This window comes from Drosophila arizonae, chromosome X (assembly GCF_054131065.1).
Source record: "Drosophila arizonae isolate 15081-1271.41 chromosome X, UAZ_ARI_1.0, whole genome shotgun sequence".
NCBI classification, from domain to species: domain Eukaryota; kingdom Metazoa; phylum Arthropoda; class Insecta; order Diptera; family Drosophilidae; genus Drosophila; species Drosophila arizonae.
Window position 1 is genome coordinate 25368336 of NC_142927.1, and position 27331 is coordinate 25395666.

Here is a 27331-nt window from a genome sequence, read left to right on the forward strand (position 1 = left end):
ATTAAATTACCAGAGAACCTGAGAGCCCCTCCTCATTGGTGTAAATAAATTATCTGTATATCATTCCCAAAAAAAGGCAAATACCTTGAGCTTTTCAACTAAAGACAGAATTGAATGGTCGTGCCAGGTCGATTATACATAATTTATTCATATTTCAATCAATAAAATTATGTTTTGCATCTCCTTCTAATTGACTTATTATTAGTCTACTTTTCATGAGGATATTTCAACAGTTTTATCCGAAAGTAAAGTCAAAACAGAGATTTTTGTGATTTTACGAACTAATATGGGGTCCTGTAATGATCCTGCTTTACTCATATTTGTTTACTTTTGAGCTCTGTAAAAGTTTTACTAGTTTTTTTTTACATTCTGTAATTGTCGCTAGAAAATGTTCTGTTAACGAAATCCAGAATGCTTGAGTAGAAGGGGAGGGTGTGTATCCCACTGGGACAGGGGAAGAGAAAGAGAAAATAAGAAATGGCGAATAAGGCAGAAATACATTGATAGACAAAGAATGAGAGAGAGAGGGAGAGAGAGAGAGTTAAAGAGATAGATAGAAAGAGAAAGATAAAGATAGAAGGGAGGGTGAAGGGTTAGGTGTGATAAGAGATGAGATGAGAGAATGACAGAGTTGGAAAGATAAAAGGGTGACCGATGAAGGTTCAGGCTGTGATAAGATGGCGGAGAGATCAGAAGAAGGAGAAGGAAGTGAGGGACAGAGAGAGATAGATATAAAGAGAATTGAAAGATAGAAGGGTGATCGATGAAGGCTTAGACAGTGGTTAACAGGGGAAGAGAAAAAATGGTAGAGGACGCAGAAAGGCAGTGAGAGAGAGAGAGAGAGATGGTAGAGAGGTCCTATGGATACATGATTTTCCAAAAAATTGAAGCATGAAAAAAGTATGATAAAACGTTACTATGTCCTCAAGAAAAATCGAGTCTCTATTGAAAACCTAATATTTGCTTTACCGTTTCAAATTCGTTTTTTCGGAGATTCTTTTCCGATTATGGGTACCCAAATTTTGTTGGCCAAGATATTAGCAGCCTACATCAGCTCAGTTGCTCAAGGCTTACTGCGTGTCCATTCCCAACGTCATGTAGCTGTAGGTGATTAAAGATCTAAAAGTAATACCGTTATCCATGGCCCCATAATAAAAGTAAGCTCGAATTGGAATTAAGTTTTATAATTTTCTGGCATTCATTTCGTTTAGTTTGTATTATTATGTCATTCCTTTACTTTGTGTAAAATAAGAAAGTATTAATAGGTTTTATTAACAAATTTGTTGAAGGCAGGTATTTATGTTATATGTTTGTTTGTGTATATCTTGTATATAAATTACAAGTCGTTTTTCATTTTTTTTCTTTCATAATTAATAATTATTAAATTTACTTCAGTTATCTTTTACTCTAGCGTTTCTTAATATTATATTTAATATTTAAACTGCATTATTACTTAGTGTACTCAGTTAAGATAATTTATATATATATATAATATATTATATATATATATTATTATTATAATTAAACTGTTTGCCTTTACCATTTTAAGTTGATCTAAATTACGATTTCTTTGACTTCATTTTTTTTTTTTTATTTTTAATTTTTTAATTTTTTTTTTTCTTTTTGCACTTTTCTTGTAAAAATGAAGAGCTGTTCAGATTTAGATTTAGATTTCCCATGTGACTTTCATTCCAGACAGTTATTGAACAAGCCAAATTTACAATTATAGTAGGAAAAAAAAAAACATAGCGAATCGCCTCGTAACATCGTAATACACTAACGCCATCAGATGAGCAATAACATTTGGAAACAAGAAAGAGTGCTCTAGTCGGGCTTACCCGATTAGCAGATACCCTGTACCCACCTTCGAGCTGCTGTCAAATACACATACTAACTTTCCGCACATCCTATATCTACACACACACACGCACACGCGCGCACACACACTCGCAAACATACACATACGTTCATATTTAGATACTAATTCTTAAAGCGTCTCCCAACTATGCATTTTTCCTTATTCTTATCTCAATCTTTCAGAACATAGAAGCCAAATGTGTTAATCAAATTGCAAAAAAAAAAACTTTATATATATATTTTTATTGTTTATCTCAATGATCATTGGCTCTACTTTATCTTCGACTTAAAAAAAAAGAAGCACAAACTTGTTTTCAGATTATATAATAGCACATATATCATTCTCAAATTTGTTAGTCTGTGCAGACGATTGGACGGACAGACAGACGACTTAGATATTTGTCCTGCTAAGTAGAATCTATACTCTGTCTGTAGCATATACGCACTGTATATGCCCAAGTATATGCACAGGGCCAGTCTGCCCATCTAGCACATATCCCAATATGAATAGGTACAAAGCATCAGAATGAATTGGCAGAATTGTTGGTGTATTGTTCGGATTAGTCTGATTATAATTACGAAATGTTCTTCTTTTTTGGTTTTTCATTTTTGGTATTTACAAAATGTGAGAGCTAAGTTCTGGAGCTTGGAAGAGTTAACCGAGCTCAAGTATGTCAAATATGCATGTTAAGATATTTAAGTACTTAAACGTATTATACTCGTACGTATGGCAAGAAGGGCATATGGACGTTGCTCTCCTAATGGGAACCCATTTATCTATATGAATCTGAGATCTAACAACATGAGTCTAACAAATTTCTATTGAGATCTTAACTTTCTCTTCAGAAACAAACAAAGTAGAATAAAAACGACTATTAGAATTGGAAAATTTTCAACAAAATCTATGAATATAACTAGGCCAATATTACTACCAACAAATACTTCAAAACTAAATTGAAATTACATTGTTGATTGAATACAAAAATTGAAATATTACAATTGATTTTATAGTTGATAATTTTGTACTTAATAGGTCGATTCTTATGTTTTTTCTTTGTTTTCCTCATGAATTTCTTTTTAACTTTTTTTTTTTTTATTTTTTGTTTTTGTTTTTGGCATTTGGTGACTGCATGGATTTGCAGATTGTTTGTGTTTTTTTTTATTTATTAAATTTTTTTTTAATTTGGGCTAATTATTTTTTATGAAGCCGTTAGCGAGCGAACTGTGAACTCGATAAAATGATGCCTAGCTGAATGTCCGTACAGGAACATATCATTGTAGATATACTAAAGAGAGAGTATATACATATGCATATACATATATGTACATATACATATACATATACATATACATATACATATACATATACATATACATATATACATATACATATACATATACATATACATATACATATACATATACATATACATATACATATACATACATATACATATACATATACATATACATATACATATACATATACATATACATATACATATACATATACATATACATATACATATACATATACATATACATATACATATACATATGCGTATTGAACTTTGTTAAGTCATTTAAAGTATAAGAATAAAAATGTTGAGAGGTAAATGGTAACCCATAGATCTATGTAAATGTACATATTATTGGAGATTAAAGGCAAAAGGTCATATGCCATGGGTTTTCCTTTTCTTTGTTTTTCTTTCTTTTACATAACAGTAAATTTGTAATAAAGTAGGATCGATTTAGCTATGGTTACTATAATATACACCATTCGATATATACTATGTATATATTGCATGTAACATCTGACACGGCACACATACAAACATGTATTTACATATGTGTGCATGTACGCATGTATGTATGTATTGATGTGTGTATGTACGCAGTTGCATTGAGGCTTCATCATTAATGCTTGGTTTATGCATGTACGTATTTCGCTCGCTCTCTCTTTCTCTCTCTCGCTCACTTTCAAATAGTCTATGTGTGTGTGTATGTGGGTGGTGTGTGTAGATAATGTTAAAGTGGTATTAAACTAGCCTACATACATACAAACTATTTAAATATCGTATCGTATGTACTATTTAAAGTCGATCCTTACATTTTGGTTGGTGTTTGCAGGACACTTATATATATATATATGTATACGTATATACATGCATATATATATATACAAATACATATGTATATGTGTACATATATATTGTGTAAATTCGCAGTAATGCTCAGCGGTTTTAATTTTAACTTAAATTATGGATTCATTTATTTAAATTACAATATTTGTGCGCTCTTCAATCCTCCCCCGAATCCCGCCTCCGAAACATCTACATGTTGATTCACAGATTTTAAATATCTAAACGCTAACTGGTTTTATTTGGTTTTCGTTTTTGATTTGGAATGTTTCTAGTGAGTATATATATATAGTATATATATACATATGTATGTATATATATGTGAACTAGATGGCTCTCCTATATTTTGTCAGCAGGCTCTTTATATATATATGTATGTATGTATGTATGTATATCTGTTGTTGCTATTGGTTAGCTCCTAGGGAAAATCTATTGTCAGACTCGCTCAATAATGTCATGGCTGTCTATGTACCTAAATACCTATATACATATGTATGCATGCATATCCATTAATGTTCTTGTAAGCATATGTAGATGTGTTGTATATATGAATCGGAAAAGTATCTAGATATATGTATATAGAAAAGAACGGCATTTAGAATATCCGAGAATAATTGAATAATTGAAATAGCTATACATATGTACAGGAAACATAGACATAATTATATGACAGTGCATTCGCTTTATCTCTGTATGCAAGAAAGGAAGACAACAAATCGATCAAACCATAATATTTGTAGACCAGCAACATAAATTGGAAATATCTTAAGCTATATTTCTCATTCTATGTATATGTATGTATATATATATATTTGTTTTTTACTAGTATGCACATGGAATTGAATCTAGCTGAATTTAGTTTTAGTTTATCTTTATATTTATCTTTATCTTTAGTATAATAACAATGGATCTTAAGACACTTATATGCGCGCATACACACACACCCACACACGCAGACGCATACACATACAGTTGCAAAAAATTGAGACTATCACACACACACACACACATATACACACATGCACACACACACACACACACACACAGGCACGCGCACATATCAGTATTTCAGGCATTAAATATCCGATTCATCCGCATTGGGGCTTTAGCTTTAGCTATTATATAATCGTAGTCGTAGTCGTAGATAAATACATTACATACAAAAATTTGATATCTACAATAATATTTGATAATATGCACAATCGTATAATAATAAAGATAGTTCGGCATTTAAATGTACATAATTGAATTATTAACTTTAAATATATATAAACAAGACAAAAACGCTTGCAAATGGATTACAGATTCATCGAGTTATGTATGTAAATATGTATGTATATATATATATATGTATATACTAAATAACTTACGATGTATGCGTGTAACTACATATGTATACAAGCATACCAACACATGCGCACACTAACACACACACCCACACACATGTATTTTTATATATGCTTGTGTGCTTGTGTGCGTATGTGTGTGTATGCATGTGTGTATAGAGAGAGATACTACCTACTTAGAGCTAATTATGTCTACAAGTATTCGAAATATTTTTACGCCTTACATACAATACGTTTCACATCTTTTACTTTTATGACATTCGAGTTAATCCATTATTTATATATTTTTTGTTTTCGGTTTCATTTTTTTTTTTTAATATATTTATTTTAATGTTTTGCATTGTTTTCTCTTTGACTTTTGCTTGTTCTTTGGTTTGAAGATCTTGTTTACATTTTGAAGCGGGCTTCTTCTGCATTTAAAGTGTGTGATACGAATGTTGTTGCTGGTCTTCGGGTGTTAGTTGTTCGTGATCTTGATTAGGTTTATTATGTTGGCAATAATGTTGCTCGATCGTCTCGCCAGATAACGCATATCCATAACTTGAGCTGGCTGCATTATAGTTGATGTCGTTATCTGAATAAACTCTCTGAATAGCTGAGACTGGTATTGAGATTGGTAATATCATTGCTTGATCAGTTGGTGTCATTGGTATTGCTATTGTTGTTGCTGTAGTTGTTGCTGCTGCTGCTGCTGCTGATCTTAGATTCCTGCTTACTAGTATATCCGATAGAGGCGATGTTGTTCGTGTTCCGGGCAAGGACAGTGCCATTGGAACTGGCATTGTTAACAGTGAAGCATCGCTAGGCGAGTACTCGTAGCATGTGTCTGGTTGTAGTTGATTTTGTTCTTGTTCTTGTTGCTGTTGCTGTTGTTGATGTGTTGAGAATTGTTGCGATTGCGGCTGTCGATTTGGGTTTAAAGCATATGCTGATGTGCTACCTGCTGGAGCTGCTGCTGTATATCGAATACATTCGTTTCGTATCGTATCAAAATTGTGATCTAAGTTTGGTGCTGATAACGATGACCAATTGGCCTGATGCTATACCCAGATCTGTTCGTTCGGATTACGCGATCGCAATCAAAGCCTTTGCTAGCACCAATCCTCCTCATCCGAATCGGAGTGTCGAGTATTAAGTCCGCTCTTTGGCTTAAAACCATTTAGAACTGGAGATGGCAGTACACGACCCGTTCGGCCCATAGCCAGCGCTTGCTCAAATGACAACGGTGCTATATATTCCAGTCTGCGAGCAAACAGCGATTACAAAGCATTATTCAATTGATTGAGAACATTAAATTGAACAGATCATATTACCTTTCTCTTTCCACTTCGCGCTCGCGTTCCCGTTCACGCTCGTACAACTCTCGTTCCCGGTCCCGATACTCGTAGCGCACGTCGTACTCGTGCAGCCGATCCCGGTCTCTGAAACGTTCCCGATCACGTTCTCGCTCTCTACTACTATAATACACGTCTCTCGGATCCCGCAAGAGGTCGCGGTGATGCGGCAGCGAGTGAACACTGTGGGGTGTTGAGTGATGCGTCTGAAAAAATTCCGAATTGAATATTAATCGCAATCCACGATAAAAAGATCTATAGATTTATAATCTTCAAGCCTAATATATATTAATTCTTTGCTAGCTAGTGCCCGACTAGCAAATACCTTGTCTTCTGAGCAGGGTATTTCAAGATCGATAAATGTAAAAAACAAAAAATTCGAACGATGTGCAGGGCTAAAGAGACACATCAAGATTAAATCAATATGGACTCTACCGCACCTCCTTCCGCTCATTACATGTATTTGCAGGAATACTTTCTACTCTACATTGAAAATGAATCTGCAAATTAAATTTAGTTAGGTGATTTGCACTTACGTGGGTTGGACTCGCATTCAGCTTTGGAAAATTAATATTGGTTGGCTTTAGCTGAAGGGTTGACGGTTTGCTCGGAGTCGGTGGTAGGCGTCGTCCGATGCCAGCACGACGAGAGGCCAACGTTGGGTAGCTGTGCTGTACATGGGCGCCACCTGTGGTAAACGGGGGACACACAGAGACGGAAACATATTAGTTCATTTTATGGTAGATCAGCGATTGTGTAACCAATTAAAATGTCATGATATAAGCAATGTATGAGCCTAAGAAATCTATCAAGGGCAAGAGTCATCAGAAACCAAACATGGTACATATAATGAGGATATTTCGATTGAGTGTATTCTTGCCCGAATGTTCAGTTGATATTGATATGGATATGGTTATGGATATACTATGTCAAGAGAAACTTTTGATTTTTGCATTTAGTCTGAACATTCGCGCTCATTGAACCAGAATGAACACTAAATAGATGTACAGGTTATATGTATATAAATATATATAACATATGTTTTAATTTATTGAATGTCCATATTGAAAAAAAAATTTTTAATTATATATATATAACATAATGTGCTAATTATTGGTTTTGCATCAAGATGCATCAAGATACGTAAGATGATTCCGAGTAGAGGTAAACAATTGCGATAGCATGCATGACTGTGAACTATAGATACAGGTTGAAAATCGAGAGAGTATTGCGTATATTCCAGACAGAAAGAATGAAACTAGGATAAACGTAACAGTGCAAAAAGTACGAAATGTTTACATGTATATATATATATAAATATACATGTATATGTATATGTATATATAGAATATAACAACTGCAGCCTGAATGATAACCATGAATGCAATTCTTTAACTAATTTTTTTTTTTCTTTTTTGTCTTTTCTTCTGCAAGTGGAAACGAGAACAGCATCAACAGTAAGAACAGCAACAACAGTAACAATAGTAACAACAACAAGAACAACAACAACAACAATAACAACGACAACAACAACTAAATAGAACATAAATCCACCCACGTCTTTGACTCGAAATGAGGGCAACAGAAATATGAAATGAGGAATTGAGGAGTCCCCTTAATGCAGCTGATGCCTAAACAGATTTCATATTGTCGTCGGGCATAAATCAATGTCAAATTAAGATAATGTTGAAGCACATAGATTCTTGGTCAGTTAATTGGGCATAGACGAACAGTGATCTAGCATTGAGTCAAGTATACCCCACCTACATATGGATATGATGAAACAGAAGTTAAATTTGCAAATGAATTTCAAACGGTTTCGTCTTGTTCGTCGTGAGTCGCGCAAAGATCCATGAACAAAAAAACTCCCGCCCTCTCTCTCTGTCCCACTCTCCCCCCTCTAATCATCTCTATGTTTGGTGTGACGAAATAATTTCTAAATTGTATATATATATATATATAAATTATATAATATCTATATATATATATATAGTCTTAAAGTTGTGCTGTATGCATATAATATCTTACAACCGTTTAGTGAAAAGTTATTTCTTGCCAAATTATTTTCGTGTCATGGGATGAGGATGAATGTTTGTACATAGCTGAGGCTGTGGCTGTAGTTGTAGTTGTAGTTATAGTTGTAGTTGTAGTTGTAGTTAAGTGTATGGGCACTAGAGAGATGGATTTATGAAATGAACGCTGCTAATACGAGTATTTGAGTTCGAGTACAAGTACATACATACATACATACAAAGGTATATTGTTGAAATGGTTCAAATGGTGAAACGCTAACAAAACTGAGAGCTGAGAGTGTAAGTTTATGATTTTTGTAGTAGTAGCAGTAGAGTAGTAGTAGTAGTAGTAGTAGTAGTAGTAGTAGTTGTAGTAGTTGTAGTAGTGGTAGTGGTGGTAGTGGTGGTAGTAGTAGAGTAGTTAGAATAGAAAACTATTTGATTATTGAAAGCTTATAATGGAACGTCTCATGGCATGACAATACATGTACATGTTAAGCATTTTAGCAGCTGTGTACGAGTAAGCATGTCTGATATTTGATAATTGATATTTGGTATTTGATATATATATCTGATGTTGAGATGTTTGAAGAAATTTGTGTAGAAGAAAGTAGTACTAGCATTATATAGAAAACATGTTGTTGTTTTTTCGTGAAAGTGTAAGTGTTTTTTTTTCTTTTTTTGATTTCTTATTGATTTTGATTTTTTTTTTTTTTTTTTTTTTTTTTTTTTTTGTGGTGTGGTGGATATATATTTTTTGATTTGATTCAATTTGGTTTGAATTGTCAGCTTTAGTTTTTGTTTTTTAACATGTGCCAAAGATGTACCCATATCAATCCCATAACCAAGTCTGTCTCGTTCACGCATCTCCTGAAGTCGAGCGGGACTCGGCGATCGTGATCTTTGACATAAACTTGTTGTCCCATATGTGGGATAAGGCAGTTGAGTGCGTTTACTGCGAGACAAATGACCACCATAACGAGAAGGCGAGGGCGAACGGGCCGGACTTGTCGATGCTGACCATGAACCTATATTGTACATATAACAACAATAATAAAGAAAAACAACAATAATTAAGGATGTCGGGGCACAACAGTTTACGTATCGTAAAAATCGTTTCGTGTTTGTTTCTATTTTTTTTTTTCTTTTGTTGCAATAACATTTTTTTTTTTTTTAGTATTATATTGGTTTTTTTTCACAAAGCAAAGTTCAAATCTAATTTCGGTAAATAATAGCAAGAAGAAGAAAAACGTAATTGAAAATCAAACAGAGAAATAAAGTGAATAAAAGTCATCATTGAATGCTAATTAACGGTAGACATATAATCATAATGATGTATTTACTAGGATACTACAACATTTGTTTTAGATAAAACTTCGGCAGGTCCGAATTCGAATGTATGCACTTTGATGTTATCGTATATAACATAAGTGATCTTTTCTCAGATGTGATTTCGTACACGATTGGGCTTCGTTGGATACGATATTGGTTAGGATTAAGATTAAGACCGATACACCTATGGGAACGTATTGGGTATAATTGAAATTTGAATCTTAATAAAAAGAACGGTATTCAAGCAATTATAAAAACGCATTTCTAAGCTTGGCAGACATTTTTGTTTTCAGTTTTCTCTTTTTTTTTTTTTTTTTATATATATAAATATATTTTCTGTAGTGGGATCAAAAAATGTAATGGAGCGCGTTCAAACAAATAATAGATATTTATATTAGTTTTAGCGATCGGCTCACACATAAAAATCATAAGTGCATTAAATATACATACATATTATAGTACATACATAGATAGGTATAGAGAAATGTGTTATTTAACTGTTAAATACCTCTTGGATACCGTGGATGATTGTTGCCATGCCTAGGATGCCGAGTCTCCTTGACCATCTCTACAACATTAGATACGGTATCGGAGAATCCGATATCATGATGTATGTATTGATGGCCGCGTCGTCTTGGACTTGGCGATCTGGCCAAAGGAGAACCGTTGTGTCTGCAAATAGATGACGAAAGCAATTAAAGATTTGACCTGAGCTATGCGAAACGGATTTTCGTGTCTGCATATACGATAATTGGCAGACTTGATAGGACTTTAGCATGCATCAATGATCTTAAAGTCGTTTGTAAGATGCATAAGAATGTAAAAGAGGTTGTCTAAAAATTCTTTGTGAAAAGTACAGAAAACAGACAAGTAGAACTTAAACTCGATCGATATGATTATGATCCATGAGCAACTTGAGCTCTTGTTAACCCTCTTAAAGTCAGAAAATGTGTAATTATTATTTGCCTTTAGATTGCCGAAGCGAATTTTAATAATAATGTTTTTTGAAAGCTAAAGGTGAAGTGGAGTAATTTGCTGTCAACATTTCTGTATCTGTTTGTATGTAGATTATCGCTGTCTAACATTAATTAATGATGTAAATAAGCAATAGTCATGCCGAGATATCAGTAATCTTATCTATCACCGATAGGTTCTACTACCAGAAAGTCATTATCTAACGATTAATCATTTTCATGCCCGCCAAACTCCAGTTAGGATAACAGCGCAAAATCTCGATTATGTGACGTCAGAACAGAACTATTAGTTAACATGAAACAGCTCTACTGATTACGTTAACAGTAATACTGATCCAAATCTCGATAGACTGACTATATTGAATGCCTAGTTATATGAAAAGCAGACTTCTAGATTTCGAATAAATTTGGAACTGAATTAAATTTGTTGATGAACTAACCTCGAGCTAGGCGAATGCCGATGGCCATTGATATACGAATGTCCAGGATGTAAATGGCCAGCATCGGGACCGGTCAGCGACTCCTGCGATGGATGTCTCGACGAGTCTTGCAGATCCAGCATCTAGTTAAGAAACGTGGTTGGAGCAGTTAGTGAATGGGTTGGAGAAAAATGAATGATACCATTTGAAATCAGCCGCGGCATGGACACCCGAATAAACATTCAAATATTTGATGGTTTAGTTTAATTTTCGATCTGATTGCTTCGCAAGCTGACGGCATTCAAATGAATTCATTCATTCCTTAATTCCAATGGGGTATATATATGTATATATAATTTGATTTGATTTTGGGTATACAATAAAAGCTACGAATGTTACCAATGCCCCGTACTGGAGCGCAGGGAATATAATATAATATAGTGTAATATATAATATATATATGATACGTATAAACAAAAGCGACAAAATGAATAGATTCACATACACATTTATATGGGGATATGTGAATGTATTCGTTTTGCGTGGGTATTCGTTAGGGGATATACATATACATATAATATGTTAATTAAGAAAAACAAAACAAAACATAGGAACAGAAAAAGAAGATACACATATACATATATACACACATACTTGTATATGCATGTATGTAAGTCTATGTGTATATTGCTTCACTGCAACAAAATACATATCCAAATGCGAATTTCAATTGCACTAGGTTGAAGTATCGAAAGGTTCTTAAATGCAGGATAACCTAGTTTAGGGCGTGAAACATTTAAACAATTTCATACACTACTTAAGAGTATACATGTATGTTTACATACTTGAACACTTTCAAATTAATTTAGATCATTTTTTGTTTTTGTTTTTTTGGTTATATTTTTGATTCTGTGTTTCTTTGTATTTTATGTTCTATTTGTTTTTCTAGCTCATTTAAGTTAGGTTTCTTTTTTTTTTTAATTTTTGTATTTTTTTTTCGAGTTTTTCATTTTTTGTCTTTTCTTTCGTTTTATTGATGTGCCAATCATTTAGTACCCAGATTCATCTACATATTGTCCTATATTTATGTAAAACCAAGTGATATATTGTTCAACTGAATCAAATATAAGTAAATGTGAAGGATACGAAACTTAAATTCAATAAAATACAGTTATAACTGACAAATGATGTTACATACTACGGTTGTCTATTCATATTTACATACAGTTAGTTGAGATATATACAGATATGCTACAAACAAATATGTACATGTGTGTTGTCTAAGACTCTGGATCTACAGATATATAGTACATCAATACAAAAGTTAGTTCGATTCAAGCAGTGTACAGTTCAAGGTAAAAACTAAGCGTGTGTGAATATTTACAGTTTAGCATCTACATATCTAAGTACATATATATATATAGATAGATATATGTAAGTATATAGTAATCTCATGCAATCTACGGATAGTTGTACTAGTTGTGTGCGTTTGTTTGTGGGGTACATATATTTGTATGGGATTATTCTGTTGGTTTCTGATTTCAAGTTCTGGTGGATGTGCAGCTGAGCGAGCGAGTGACCTGTCCAAATGTCCATCAATCAGGTAATGAGCCCGACTTACTTACCACGCTTTCACTAACCTACTTCGTGGACTTGCAAACAATAAACAATTAGGTAGAGTTTTCATTTAAGTGTATTCCTATCAGGGCGGTTACCAAGGCGGCACCAAAAACTTCGTTCTTTTGTGTTCTTCGAGGAGAGTGTGTGCACGAATCGGCACGAAAATAGTTGATAATAATGGAAGAGTATTTAACTGTTGTCTTGTTTCATTTTCTTGTTGTGAATTGAATACGTGTTTAGAGTTTGAGAACTACTTAAGAATACAATATAAAGGTCCTAAGTTATCAACAACAAAAAAACGAGAAAAGAAGAAGAATAATTTACTTTCCGTATTGGCAAGTGGGACACAATTTTTTTTTTTTTTTTTTTTTTTTTTTTTTTTTTTTTTTTGTTGGGCTGAGGTAGGAAAAAATGCTTTATGCACCGTTATGAGAATATTGCTTCGATTTATCTGCAACCGTGCAATCCGGAGATATACTACTTGACTTCAAAAGTCTTGAGATTATAGGTTCAATGTGGGCGTGTCAAATCGGACATCACTTGATAAATTTTTATGCGATTGTCTATGGAAGTTGGAGACCTGGAATATGGTATTTGAATCCGAATTATACGACTCCGAAACCTTTATAAAGTTAAGGCTCTTGAGATTATCAAATTTATATTCCTTTTCGAATAGGCGTGATAAATCACAACATAATTATTAGTTTGATAGTTTATAGTTTGATCTGGTTTAGTTTATACATTGATCTTATCAATGTATATATCAAGAATTCAAAAAGTACAATTCTGTTGATCTCTTCTATTGACAGATCAGCAGCCATATCTATGGTTCGCCCATTAGACTCTTGTAAATCGGAGTAGTTCTATTTACTAAAGTGAACAGGTTGAACGGGTATTATGCAGTCGAGTGTGCCCGACTGCCATGTTCTTGATTGTTTTTCTTTTCTATTTAACAGATTTCGCATGGGTTGCTTTATGGCGAAGGCTGCAGGGATTTCATTAAGATAATTTTTGAGATAATATTTCGATTTCAAAATTTGAATTACGTCTCTGCCAATGCCAATTCGCTGTGAGAGCAGTGCCAGGCGAAGCTCTGTTAAATTGCCGAAGGAATGCTTACGTACATGTAAGTAATTAAGTACTTATACATACGATCAACGATCAACGATCAAATTACAACATTTAGTATGAATACTAAGCGAAGATTTGCTTCTCTAAACTGTTCAATAATGGCTATGCGACACACACACATATATATAAGTATACACATATTGGGATACATATATATGTATATATATGCATGTGCATGTGTATTTAAGGTATGTATGTAAGTTGCTAAATTGCTTACATTAAGTTACATCGCACGCATGTACATACATTTAGTTCTAGATGTACACACATTAATACTTATACTGTTACATACATACATTAATTTATACATATATAAATATATATATCAAATATTTATATATATAGCTGTGTATGTAGATGAGTGAGCGTATAGTTTCAAAGGTACTAGTGTTTTACTTCGACTTAAGTAATTTTGGTTTTTTCGAACAACATTTATATCGGAAACGGATTATGGACACAAAGAGTATTCACATATATTCATAGAGATAATATACACAATTATTGATTCTGGTTTAAGTTTTTAAATTTGATTGATAATTTCTTTTTGGTTTACCGCTTGGAGTTTATCAAACTTATTCACCTTTTTGTTTCTGAAATTATTTAAAAATTAGAAAAAAAACAATTTACTTATGTAAATGTACAAAGCACAGAGAGTTGTTAGTGTTTGTTTGATTGTTGTTAGTGTTTGATTGCTTGCTTGTTTGTTGTTGTTATTGGTATTGTGATTGTTGTGTTATTTTGTGAGTGAACGAAAGGGAAATTAAATCAAATATCCAAAGCAAAAGAAGTCTTGAGAGTCTCAGCAGACCCACACATAGCATATCATATGATTTTTGGAATTCATTTATTTATCATATACACATATGAATATGTATGTGGTAAGTCTGTTCTTTACATTATATAATATGTAATAAATGGCAAATGGCTGATTCAGATGAATACGAATCACACATATATGACATTTATATGGGATGCATATGTATGTATGCATGTGTATAATACATTTATGTATGTATGTATGGCATGTATGACATGTGCAGCCAGTACAGTTAAGAACAAATCGATTATAAGCTTTGGAATACCGAAATCTGAAATGGAAGATGTATCTTCATTTATTTGTTGGGTAACGGTTATTATGACGAACATCTAGAGAGTTCTATTGAGATCTACATGTATATAATGTACTTTAGTTTATATTATATTAAGTAAACTTGAAGTCAAGCTGGCTATATCAGAGACCATGGGGTTGTAATTTGATATCTCAAGTTAAGATCTTTAAATTTCATTAAAAGAAAGGGGATCTTGAAATCATCGGTTCTTTAAGTACTTTTGGATAACACAATACTATAGAAGTTCAAATGCAAATGTTTTCTGGAGTTAAAAAAATAAACCTCGAATGCAATAAATACATTATAGTTTAAGATTCGATTTGTCATGAGAAAGATCCATAAGGAAAGTAGAATCCTTTTGGTTATTGGCTTATGTCTTAGAAGAGTGCAGAACTATGTCATAGTCTTGGGCTGGTCAAAGCATCGCATTTCACTTTGTAGTAAACAATTAGCTTATGTAATCATCATTACGATCCTTAACGCTATAAGGAGTATTGACATACACTTCAGAATTTAAGCAAATCCTGAACTATGTCTATCGAATTATGATTCCATCTTTAAAACATTTAATAATACACTTCAAATATACAGGGTATACGAAGAGATTGGGTTAAGTTTTTTTCTATAACAAAATGCGTAATGGGTTGAGAGAGCAATTGAAGCAAATAAGTACATTTGATAGAGGTAAGACGTACGTCTTTGTTTCGCTATAGATATGAGGCTCAATCAAGGAGAGCTTCTAATGAGCGATACGAATGGATATGAGCGTAATAGCGAGCTGGTCATAAATGTACCCAGAGCAAAAGGTAAAGTTCTGGCTGACAATGAAGACTGGATGTAGTGATGTATACATAAACATGAGTGATGGCTGACGACTGATGACTGATGATTGGTGACTGATGAATGATGAATGATGACGACGCGTGATGAATGGTGACGTTAGCAATACTATGCACTTGACATGTTAAAGTTAAGGTGTTGTTTGTTTTTAAATTACCTAACTGATCGCTTTCTGATCGTACTCCGACGTGCTAGTGTTGCCAAACTGTTGTGTTCGACATCACCATTAGCGTGATAAGTGCTTGCTAACAAATGTGTCTGTGAGTTGGCGCCTCCTTCCCCATTTGGCTCAAAACTTATCGAGCCCTGACGCGATCCTCCTTTGTCAAGGGCTGCCATATCGAGCAGGCAATTAAAGAATGACTGTTTCTATTTTGTTTCGTTTTGTTTTTGTTTTCGTTTTTGTTTTCGTTTTGGTTACGTTTTGAAGTGCCGTTCGTGCCAGATTTGAGGTTCGTTTATAACATTTTGTTTGTTGTTAGTTATTTGGTGATTGTTTCATGAGTATATAGAGAAGGTTTTGAGTGTGTGTTTGTTATTATTTTGTTGTTGATTTTGGATTTTTCATTGTAGTTTCATTGGATGCGATTTGTTGGTTGGTTCGTTGATTGTATGTAGATAGCGAAACGTTGTTGTAGCGAAACAAGTTGCGAGTTCAATTTTCGGTTTTCAGTTTTCAGTTTTCATTGTTGTAGATTTGTTGGGTGAGTGGTGAGTATAAAGAGTCATGTTTGCATTGCAACGCATTAGGTTTTTTTTTTTTTTTTTTTTATTTGTGTTTAAGCATTAAAATGGAATGTAAGAATTATTATAGAATAATTGAAAATGTAATAAGTAGTTACAAAACAAATGAAAGATACATAACCAAAAAAGATTTAATTATGTATATAGATATATACACATATATGTATATATTTATATATATTAATGTATAGCTGTTTTAATCTAAGAAAATATATTTGTTTACGTAATATAATAGATATATATGCATTTATATGTATATATATATAAGTATGTTCATATTATAGTAGTATGGGCAAATAGCGGGTTTTCTGCTGATTTCTTTGATACGTATATGTATGGAGTAGAGTATACCATTCAGAGATGTTTAAAGCTCTATGCATTTTAGAAAAATGTGTGTATATATATAGATATATATGTGTGTGACAGTGTGTGTAACAGTGTGTGTGTTTGTGTGTGTGTGTGATGCTTTCTCATATAAAAAGAGTTTTGATTTGGTTTTAGATTGATGTTTTTTTTTTTTTTTTTTTTATATGTATATATATTTCAATTGATGTGGTAAAAACATGCGCAAACATTTTTACAACTCACTAGGTTTTTGAAGAAAATCTAAGAAGTATCTGTGTAAATATTTGAATATGAGAATTATGAGTGCCAATTTATAGAAAATGTGGACCGGGCAAGTAAATAGAATTAGATATTTGCAAAGAAAATCGAATATCGTATTGAGATTGTTTTTTAGTTTTAGCTTATCGCTTAGCATGGTGTGGGTGTAATCTAGTAGTAGATGGTAAATGTTCAACACAAAAGATAAGTATCGAAAAGATATCTAAGTTTTTAGGTTGCATTTGCATCACACTTTCAGTTTATTTATTATTTTTGGTTTTATTAATTCTTTTTTTTTTTTTTTTGTGCATGCCAAGGATTTCAAGTTTGTTTTTTATTAGTTTAGTTTAGTTTAGATCTATGGTTAGAGATTAGATATGCAAAAAGTTGAATTGGTTGCCTAACTTAAGACTTATGTAGATGGGTTTGTTTTGCATGCCTATCGTCATAAATAGAATGGTTTAGGAAACTCAACGGCACAACTTGTGAATCAAATAAAAATATATGGTAAATATAGGACATTTGCCATTGTTGTATTCAAACTCGTATTAGTTCATTTTTTTCTCCTTTTTTTTTTTGTATTGTTATTTACTCATTTTGTTAATTCGTTATATAATTTTCCTCGTTTTCAAATATAATTCGATGGCTGCCATCTTAGGCGCTGCATATATAGTCTGATATTGTCCTAATTAGATATACTATATATGTGAGTGGTTATGTATATATACGTATATATATATATAGGGTATATATGTAGGTTAATAGCTTGCAGTACAATGCATCTCTATGCATACAAATATGAAACGGTGCAAAACTCGATTCGAAAATTGATTAAATTGTGCGATATTAACAAGGCTCGCGAATGCAAATCAGCAAAGATAAATCATACAAACTAACATAGTTCTAGTATTATCATTGTGGACTTAAAGAGGGTGCTGCTCTCCGGCAGCATGGCTCAAGGGGCATACTTGCTGCGGAGGGTAAAGAATGATCTAAATGGGTCTAGGTGCGATTTCAATTTCGATTCCGATTCAGAAATTTGCCAACAGAAACTATAAAAATCAAGTTAGATAACAAATTTCAAATTTGAATTTTGCCGTTATGTTATGAAAAATCATATATTATATAGTGTGTATGTAAAATATTCGTCAAGCCGGTGATAATTATCAATCTATTGAATGGCGTTCTATTGGGCTACCCTTGCAGAGGAGTTTTTTGACTTGAGTTAAGATCTTCATATATATTTTATATACTCGTTTACGAAGTCAGAAATATGTCTATGGCTAGAGCAATCATTGCAATTGAAGAATTGGAAAATTTAGGTACATGATAAATCAGTTATTCCTATATGTAAAAGTCATCATGTAAGTAGATGTACCTTTATATATATCTCGTCCATTCATAATTGTATAAAAAGCGGAATATATATGTATATGTATTTGTTTGTAAAATCGTAACTTAGTTATATAAAGATGATATAGCTATGCTAAAACTGTGATAGCCATTGACGGGCCCATCGATAGTATCAATGGACAATAATTGTGGCCTTGAATCGATGGATTTCCTTCGATGTTTATTAATCGTCACATTCAGTTAATCTGAAACGACGATTGTACACTATCAATAGTATCGATAGTTAAAACGATAAGAGAAATCGTCAAGTGATGTCACTATCATAATTTTAGCAGCCCTATACAACGTTAATCGGCATTTAAGTAATTCCATCAAATGTATCTTTTTTCGCATCATGTTAACCTCCTACAATTATAGATAGATATACAAATTCAACAGGATGAGAACCTCACGGAGCTATTACAGATGTAGATAGATTTTTGTTCTATCCACTTTGTTTGCAATTCGTGAACGAGTATTGGGCAGTCGGTTGAGCCCGACACAATATCATTTTAACAAATTTCAAAAGCACAAAAGTCTAATATGTCTGCAAGGGTAGATGATTTGGTTTTCTTCTTATATCTTGTTTTTACTCAAGTTTTTTGCACATCTAGATTAAATATGGTTCAATTGCTGTACATTGGTTCGTTAATATTCGTAATTATGATCAAAAGGGGGAAATAAGTTGAAAATTTCTATTAAAAATCGAGCATATTCGTGTGTCTCGGTATCGGTATCGGCCTCGGCCTAGGCCGTTGGCAATCGGATTATTTTGAAGGGTTGGTTTGGATATTGATATCGAGCCTAGTAGATTGGTGAGCGAGTGAGTATAGCAAACAAGTAATTTGTGTGGAGTTTTGTAAGCGAAAACATAACCATTGCATTGTTAAGATTTGTTACATAGGTGTTCTAGCTGTAGTTGTAATTGTAGTAGTTGGTTTTGTTGTTTGTTAACTAGATATTTAGAAATTAGTAGCTGGGTGTCTATGAAGAAATCGCATAATGCATGTAGACTAGTGTGGTAGGTTGATTCCTATATATTTATATAGAATTATAGTTTAGTTATGCACGTTCCTATGCGAGTATGTACACATGCCTCTAGCCGAAATTGTTGGTATTTGTTACTTGCAGAAAGTTGTAAAATGGCAAAAACGGTGATATAGGAGAGCTTATTAAAAGGCAAAGTAAAATCAAGCGAAAGATATTTTGTATTTAAAGAGATTATATACCGGCTCCTCGACGGCCGTTGGGCTATATTTACGATCATCATCATCTTCGGGCTTCTTCCGCTACCATTTGCCCAATTATCCAATTACAAGTATTCAACGACAATTTGCAAATTTATGTCAATTTGTCAGTGTTAATTTATCGATTGTTTGTGCATTTAACAAGAATAAAACAATGTATGTAATTTAATTACTTTCTTACTCTCTTAAGGCGCTCAACGAATTTTCGATTGGTTTAATGAATAGATTGTGACTTTACAATTATAGTATATGCTTTTTCTATTGGGAACGTGATCAACCATCATAAAAGAATGTAAATAAATATAAATAAATACATAATATACGAAATAGAGAATCTCTTTTAGTTTCGCTCTTAGCTCAAATAACTCAAGTAAATATTGATATTTGTAGTATTATCTATGAAGTAAGACAATCAATGAATCAATTAATTCTACAATTACCTAAAGGAACAGCAAACATACGAGAGTCAGTTACAAACTTGACACTCCAAATATATGTATATATGTAATTATTTATCAACTCGTTTAACTCTACCAAATATATGTATTTGACTACGAATAATTGTGTCGCTTTCGCTTTCGCTTCAATTTAGATCGTTTTAGATAATTTGATTGCTTGACAAATGATGTTTCTTCCGAACAATGCACCACGATGATTTTCAGATATTAATCGGATATTAGTTTCATATTTTCCGTTAGCCAATTCGACTGCCCTCAACTGCAGTCAAAGTGCATTACTTGGGGAAAACAAATGAAAAGTGCACGACTTTTTCCATCACTTGGCTGAACTCATCTGCTCTCTCCTCTTTTTTTGTATTTTTCTAACGGATGGGGACCTATGAAAGGCCTATCATCATTGAATAACATTTTATAATACATTCTTCTTAGATTCATTTGATCAACGATTTGAATATCCCTTAGGAAATGGCCGAAAGGAAAATATATTGAAATTTCAAAAATAAAGTATAAAATATTTGGGTTTCACTTAATGCAAGATATTTTAAGTTGAAAGTATTTGGAAAAAGCTTTTTTCTTTTAATTTTTTGATTATTGATTGATTTTATCGATTACGAAAAATCAAAGCAATTTTTTTTAGATGAAACCTATCTTAGATCAAGCTAAAAGAAATAAAATTAGTTTAATCATATTACACATCTCTTTAATTGAAATTATCCCTACTTTAGATAAATGCTCTAATCAGCTCAGCTGAGCTTAGCTTTCCCACTTAATATTAGGGATCTTCTGCTCCCATGAGTCACAAAACCTCATTGAAAGTAGTTTTTATTTGCTGTGATGGAAAAAGTTGAAACTGTGTCACTTATCAATCGGAATTTCGTTTCATTTACTGATTATGTTTGGTTCGAAAAGAAAAGTATGCGAAAAGTATGCAATGTTTTTTATCGGTTGTTGGTTTTTGTATTAGATTAGATACATATGTGTCTCAACAGATACATTTACAAATGTGTTAAGTGTGAGGTTGCATATAAGTTGATTATATACCTCCTTCCAATTCTGCTTTTGTTATTATTAGTTAAACAAAATGATCAGTATTTGTTGTAGTCGTACATTTAATTGTATTGTTTTAAGTTATGTTCGAGAGTTCATTGTTAAAAAACATATGAGAAGAGAAATCATAATATATATTAATCAAATATTTTCATTGAATTAAATGTGCTTATTTGTAGGCGATTTGATGGCCTAGATTGGATCTTAGTAATTGGAATTATTACATTACACTTTAGATTAAGTGATTTGATTATATTTTTGGTTTAGATCGTGTTTTTATCGAGCTTATATACATATATATCTTGTTAATTGCATTGCTGATTCGAGTTTATAGATGATGATTAGAAGATCCAATCCAAGCCAAGCTAAATCATATATTTAATATGCAATGTCCTTGTAGTTGACCTACAGTGTTCATATTTTGTTTGGCGTGAGTTGAGAATACATGAAATGTATTTCATTTAAAATGATTAGACACAATCTATACACATATACATACAGCTGTGTGTACATATATATATTCATACTTGATTAATGACAGTTAAACAGACAGGACACAATCTTGAATGATGGTGTAAGAGTGACAGAACTAAATAGCCAAAAGAAATATTGTAATTTATTGACGTCTTGGAAATAAAACTTAAGCTTTGCTTTTATACCTAGGCACGATTATCGATATGCATGATTCACAGATCCCTTAAAATACGTATTGCTATTTGATCGAAAGCGACAGTGAGTTAGACTGTGATACTTAAGCCCTGCGATGGCGATATCGATCATGGAAATTATTATTAGGCTAAGCAAACTGAATCAGCCCTCGGGTTGATTGCTCTTATTGATATGCGGAAGTACGAATTTCGCGATATTTTTCTTGATTTGGGTATATGCGAGGTAGGGGGCAACTTACCGGCATGCCTGAATCAATCTGGCCGAATCTTGTGTTTCTCCAGGACTCCAATATGAGAAAACCTGCATAGATTTTACCAACTGAGAGTTTGCCCTTGTTCAACTGATCGATGGGCGGAACCAGCAGATTCAGCATTTTCTTTGCCTGCAATGGCCAGATGTTCGTGATGGTTTCCCTGAGCTCTAGGTCCGCCTGGTCCATTTCCTCAGCTACAGATGTGGATAATCCAAAATAGTAGTCAAAAGTTTTGCACATTATATACATGTATATGTATTTGTTTTGTTCGTTTTTCGTTTGTAACTTACGCGCTCGCATCTTAATGCTAAGATTCTCCCGAATCAGAGCGAACAGCGTCGTCGTGAATTGGACTCTCAATTCATCGTCCAATGGCATATTCATACGTATTAGTTTCTTGTAGGCTAGCCGGTTGGGACACTTATTACCGAAGCCCAAGGGCGGATCCATATTTTTCAGCATGTCATACATTTCCGTATAATGTATTCTACCACTATATGAATATCGTTTGTTGTTTGTTGTTGCCAACAAGAATCAGAAAGAAACAGCATAATCAGTTTTTCAATTTTCAAGTGGCCAGACCAAAACAATCTATTCGATGTAACCGAATCCCAGATACACAGAAACACAAGATCAATGTTCGATCTTCGATATCTTATGAGTTACAACAACAACAACAAAACAAAACAGAGGCACAGAGGCAAGAGAACTGATAATATACTTTGTACAATATTCTTGGAGGCAAAAACCAATAAATAAGTTTGAAGGGGCGAAAAGAAAACACTTGAAACAGAAGAACTGTATCTGTCGATCTATAGAGATCAGATATACATATATGGAATAACGATTCCAATATAAAACGTGTGTAAAGAAGAAGTTACGTCTGATGGGCAAGATGAATCATTGCCAAAGACGAAATTCGAAATTAAAGTATATATAATAAATATATATATTTGAAAGTCTGAAGAATGCTGAAGACCTTTAGGTCTAATAGAACTGGAGAGATTTGTGTATCAAATAAATAGAAATAATTATCTGTGTGCACGCGTAGCTGTGTTAAGACCCTCGAACGGAATTGATATGAAACAAATACGATCAAATAATAATCATTTAATATTTGTTGGAATCATAGGATTCGAGCGTAAGAAGTAGTGTGAGGGAGAAAGCAAGTTAACAAAATAAAATGGGGTTGGGGTATAGGTGTGGAGAAATTATCAGAGGGTGGATCTTTTCATTGGGTACATATAGAAATAAATGAGTATACATATATTTAGACATATATATATTAAACTGATAATTACGTCGCATTTGGATCATATTCCGCCCATATGCGCACAAATTCGTCTAAGTGATGAGCACCCAATATACTGGAGTCCCTCGTTAGATAATCAAAATTATCCATGATGACGGCCACGAACAGATTCAACATTAGAAATGAACAAAAGAATATAAACGATACGAAATAGGCGTAAGCCAATGTCGAGCCACAGTACTCTCCGGCACCCTTCTCGGCATCATCGTCGCAGGCCTTTCCCTTCAGGCAGGCCAGCATTATGTTTGGCCACGCCTCGCCCGTTGCACATCTGCGTAGTGTTAATCGTCGTCGACAGGTGGGGACAGGTGAGAGCAAACGTGAATGATAGGGATACCAAAAAAACAAAACAAAAAAACACACAAAGATTGCAATCAATTTTCAAGTTTGACCGTGCCGCTCAACAGGATTCGAGTCAGTTAAAGTATGCTCTACGTAAATGCTGATTTAGTACTTATGTATGCATGATAATGGCATTTAGTAAATAACTAAGTACGTATTGTTTGCTTATTTGTTTTCTTGTTTGTTTTCATGTTATACATGTGGGTGTATGTACATGTGTATTTACAATTAACTCAATACATACATACGTATTTACTCAATTTGTTTAAAAGTTTAGTTATATAGTCATAAAGTTAAATACATACTAAATACGCAATACATACCAACAGCATATACATATATATATATAGAGAGATAAATATACATATATATATCTATATGTATGCGTGAGCGTGTCTGTGTTCTAGGATACTTTATCATTGGGTATAGGTATATCCTAGTCGAGCATTTTACTTATAATTGTATATATGTATATATGAATATGTATATGCTAGAGCAGTTTCAACTACAGTCTTATACCTCTCTTACTTTGGTCAAAAGTTACTTTTTATGTCAATCAACGTTGCTTATACGCATATGAAAATATTAATGGTTATATATGTATATTTGTTATATATAGAGCAACAAATAATCTAGTTAACATATAGTATTTAATTTACTATGAAAACTATCAACTAGCATTTTACCTAAGATATAACGGATTATAACATAACTCTAAAGCTTATCTAGTTTTGTCACGGTATATGATCTAAGATTACACTAGTTTACACAAATGTTTAATTGATTACATTTTTAAATAACAATTTCGACTTATTTCTTTAAAATATATTAAAAAAAAAAAAAAAAAAAAATCATAAATAAAGCCAGAAGCCTTTTCAGTTTTAATATGGCAACCCAAAACTTGGCAGAAGTTATGGCTAGTCTATATATGTAGATACATACGATTTTGTATGAGATGTTGAAGAAACCTTTTAATTTTCATTCTCATTTGCTTCAAATTTAAACTGACAAATACTTATCTCTGTTTGAGTTTAGACCATCTAATATAGAAAATAGAAATGTATAGCTAAGAACCGTAACGTAAATTGACGATATTGTCAAGCTAACTTTGAATAAGTAAAAAAATAAAATAAATAAATAAATAAATTCGTCGTAGAGCGTTACTGACTGCGGAATACTTATCCATTCGCGGAGTGGCCACGCCCCTGATTGATATACACATATATGCATTTTTCGCAAATCAATAAGCAATATAGTTTCTAGAACTAAAACTTTGCCCCTACGAGCATAGATATTATTGCCATATCTTTAGAACTAGTGTTGTCAACGCGAGTATAATTCCAAATTTCAACTTTCTAAAGTATAATCACTTTCTACTTTGCCACGCCTAGAAAGTGGATCTGGAAAATCGAGCGTAAGTTCAAAATTTCAAGTCTCCAGCTGCAATAGCGTTGAAATGGCTGGCGTTCTCACGGATAAATAGACACAGGGACAGACAACAATACAGATAATGGACAAAACCAATATACTCATTTTACTTTCGTCAGTGAGTATAAAAATGGCATTGAAATAACGAAACATTTTTTAATAAATTCATATTTTGACACATTAATTATTATTTGCCTCGGAACTAATATTTCAGCCAGCAAAAGTCTGACCCAAAGTTGAAATAAAATGAAGAAGAAACAAGAAAAAATTGCTCAAATGTTCGGCTAGGAGATAGCTCGAGCCCAATTTTAAAGTATCTTAGATTTTGGGAGGGACAACCATGATGAGGTAAGTATTTGTAGGTCCATGTCGTTTGTATATACTATATATATACATACATATGCATCCAGTTAAATTATATATGTGTATATATAGTAATTAGTATTGAATATGTAGGTGTTGTCCTCGCTGTTCATACGATTACCAAGTATTTAGCATAACTACGGTGAGAAACATTTGTCAAAAACTAAAAATAACTTAGCTCAATCAACTTAATTGCAACTGCAACAACTCCAACGCCAACAATAAAAGTGCAAAACTTTGCCAAATTAAATTGCATCTGATAATTTTTTTTGTTTTTGTTTTGTTTTGTTTTGGTTTTTGCTTTTGGAAAGACACACACATACATACATGGGAATAGTTTGGTTACATAATACACATAGGCCAGATATGCATTTCTAGGCATATCTGAAATAATACTAGCAATGATCTATATACACAAAGTCGAAATTCTTAGCTATATTTATTTATTTATTATTATTTTTTTTTTTCTATTTGCAATAATCAAAGTTGTAGGCATATTAGACTCAATTCATTGGAAGTACTCAACTTTCGACTCCTCTCACGTACGTACGGAACAAAAGGAAAAAGAAACATATTTAAGTGGAAATGCGCAGTTTGAGGCTAATGAACTCTCACACGTTACTACGTTTGTATATACTAGTTATGTATGTATGTATTATAGCCAAGCTACCATGACTCCGACTAGCCGAAATTCACTGCTACGAATACCATTTACTGCCCTATAGTACATACATACAATAGCGACTTATACAGCGGACATTTACCAGCTTTCAATTGGGTCAACTACAAGCTCACTTGAGCAGAATCAATTGGAAAATTTCAGTAATAATAGGGAATATGTAGTTATTTTGTTATACTCATTCACGATGCTGAGATGAGTATATTGGTTTTGTGCAATGTCCGTATGAATGCAAATCATTGGCGGAAAACGGAAAATGGATCTGGCAGCGTTTCGTTCGTGAATGAGTATTCTGCAATCGGTAACGCCCGACTGAATTGCTCTTACATGTTCTTTGTAATAAAGATCTAACAAAAATGGTTTAGATAATTTAGATAACTTAATCATTGTAAAAAATAAAGTTTGATTCATCAAAATAATTATATGGCATATGCTAAGAACTGTTGAAAAATAAAAAAATAAAAAAAATTATTTAATTAAGCCAGACTTGACAGATAGCATCGACTTCACAAGAAGTTTTGATCAGAAAGTTGAAAATCAAATCATCGTAAGGGAAGACGATTACTTTCAAATATTGTGACTACTTCTTTAAAAAAATTGTTGCACAGGTTACGCCAGGAAATCACACCCACAAACATAGTGTAATCCTTATTGGGGAAACAGCTTTTGGTCTGTCAAC

General features: G+C 32.9%; 1 protein-coding gene across 25 annotated transcripts in view; it reads right to left on the minus strand.

The window, feature by feature from the left end:
• Positions 1-1579: 1579 nt before the first annotated feature.
• cac (calcium voltage-gated channel subunit cacophony) overlaps positions 1580-27331 on the minus strand; it is a 68662-nt gene continuing 42910 nt past the window's right edge. For 6 of the 25 annotated variants that reach the window (XM_089474731.1, XM_089474725.1, XM_089474729.1 and 3 more), the window contains 13 exons: positions 23830-24111; positions 22819-23021; positions 22514-22722; positions 21601-21615; positions 20084-20143; positions 16273-16484; positions 14720-14756; positions 11437-11558; positions 10531-10694; positions 9518-9718; positions 7215-7366; positions 6658-6884; positions 1580-6586 (listed from right to left, as the gene is read on the minus strand). In XM_089474731.1, coding sequence (XP_089330857.1) covers positions 6436-6586; positions 6658-6884; positions 7215-7366; positions 9518-9718; positions 10531-10694; positions 11437-11558; positions 14720-14756; positions 16273-16484; positions 20084-20143; positions 21601-21615; positions 22514-22722; positions 22819-23021; positions 23830-24111 — 2035 coding nt within the window. In that variant the 3' untranslated portion in view covers positions 1580-6435. Of the gene's footprint in view, positions 6587-6657; positions 6885-7214; positions 7367-9517; positions 9719-10522; positions 10695-11436; positions 11559-14719; positions 14757-16272; positions 16485-20083; positions 20144-21600; positions 21616-22513; positions 22723-22818; positions 23022-23829; positions 24112-27331 lie in introns of those variants that run through there. The other 19 variants (XM_089474742.1, XM_089474743.1, XM_089474744.1 and 16 more) reach the window with 14 other exon arrangements.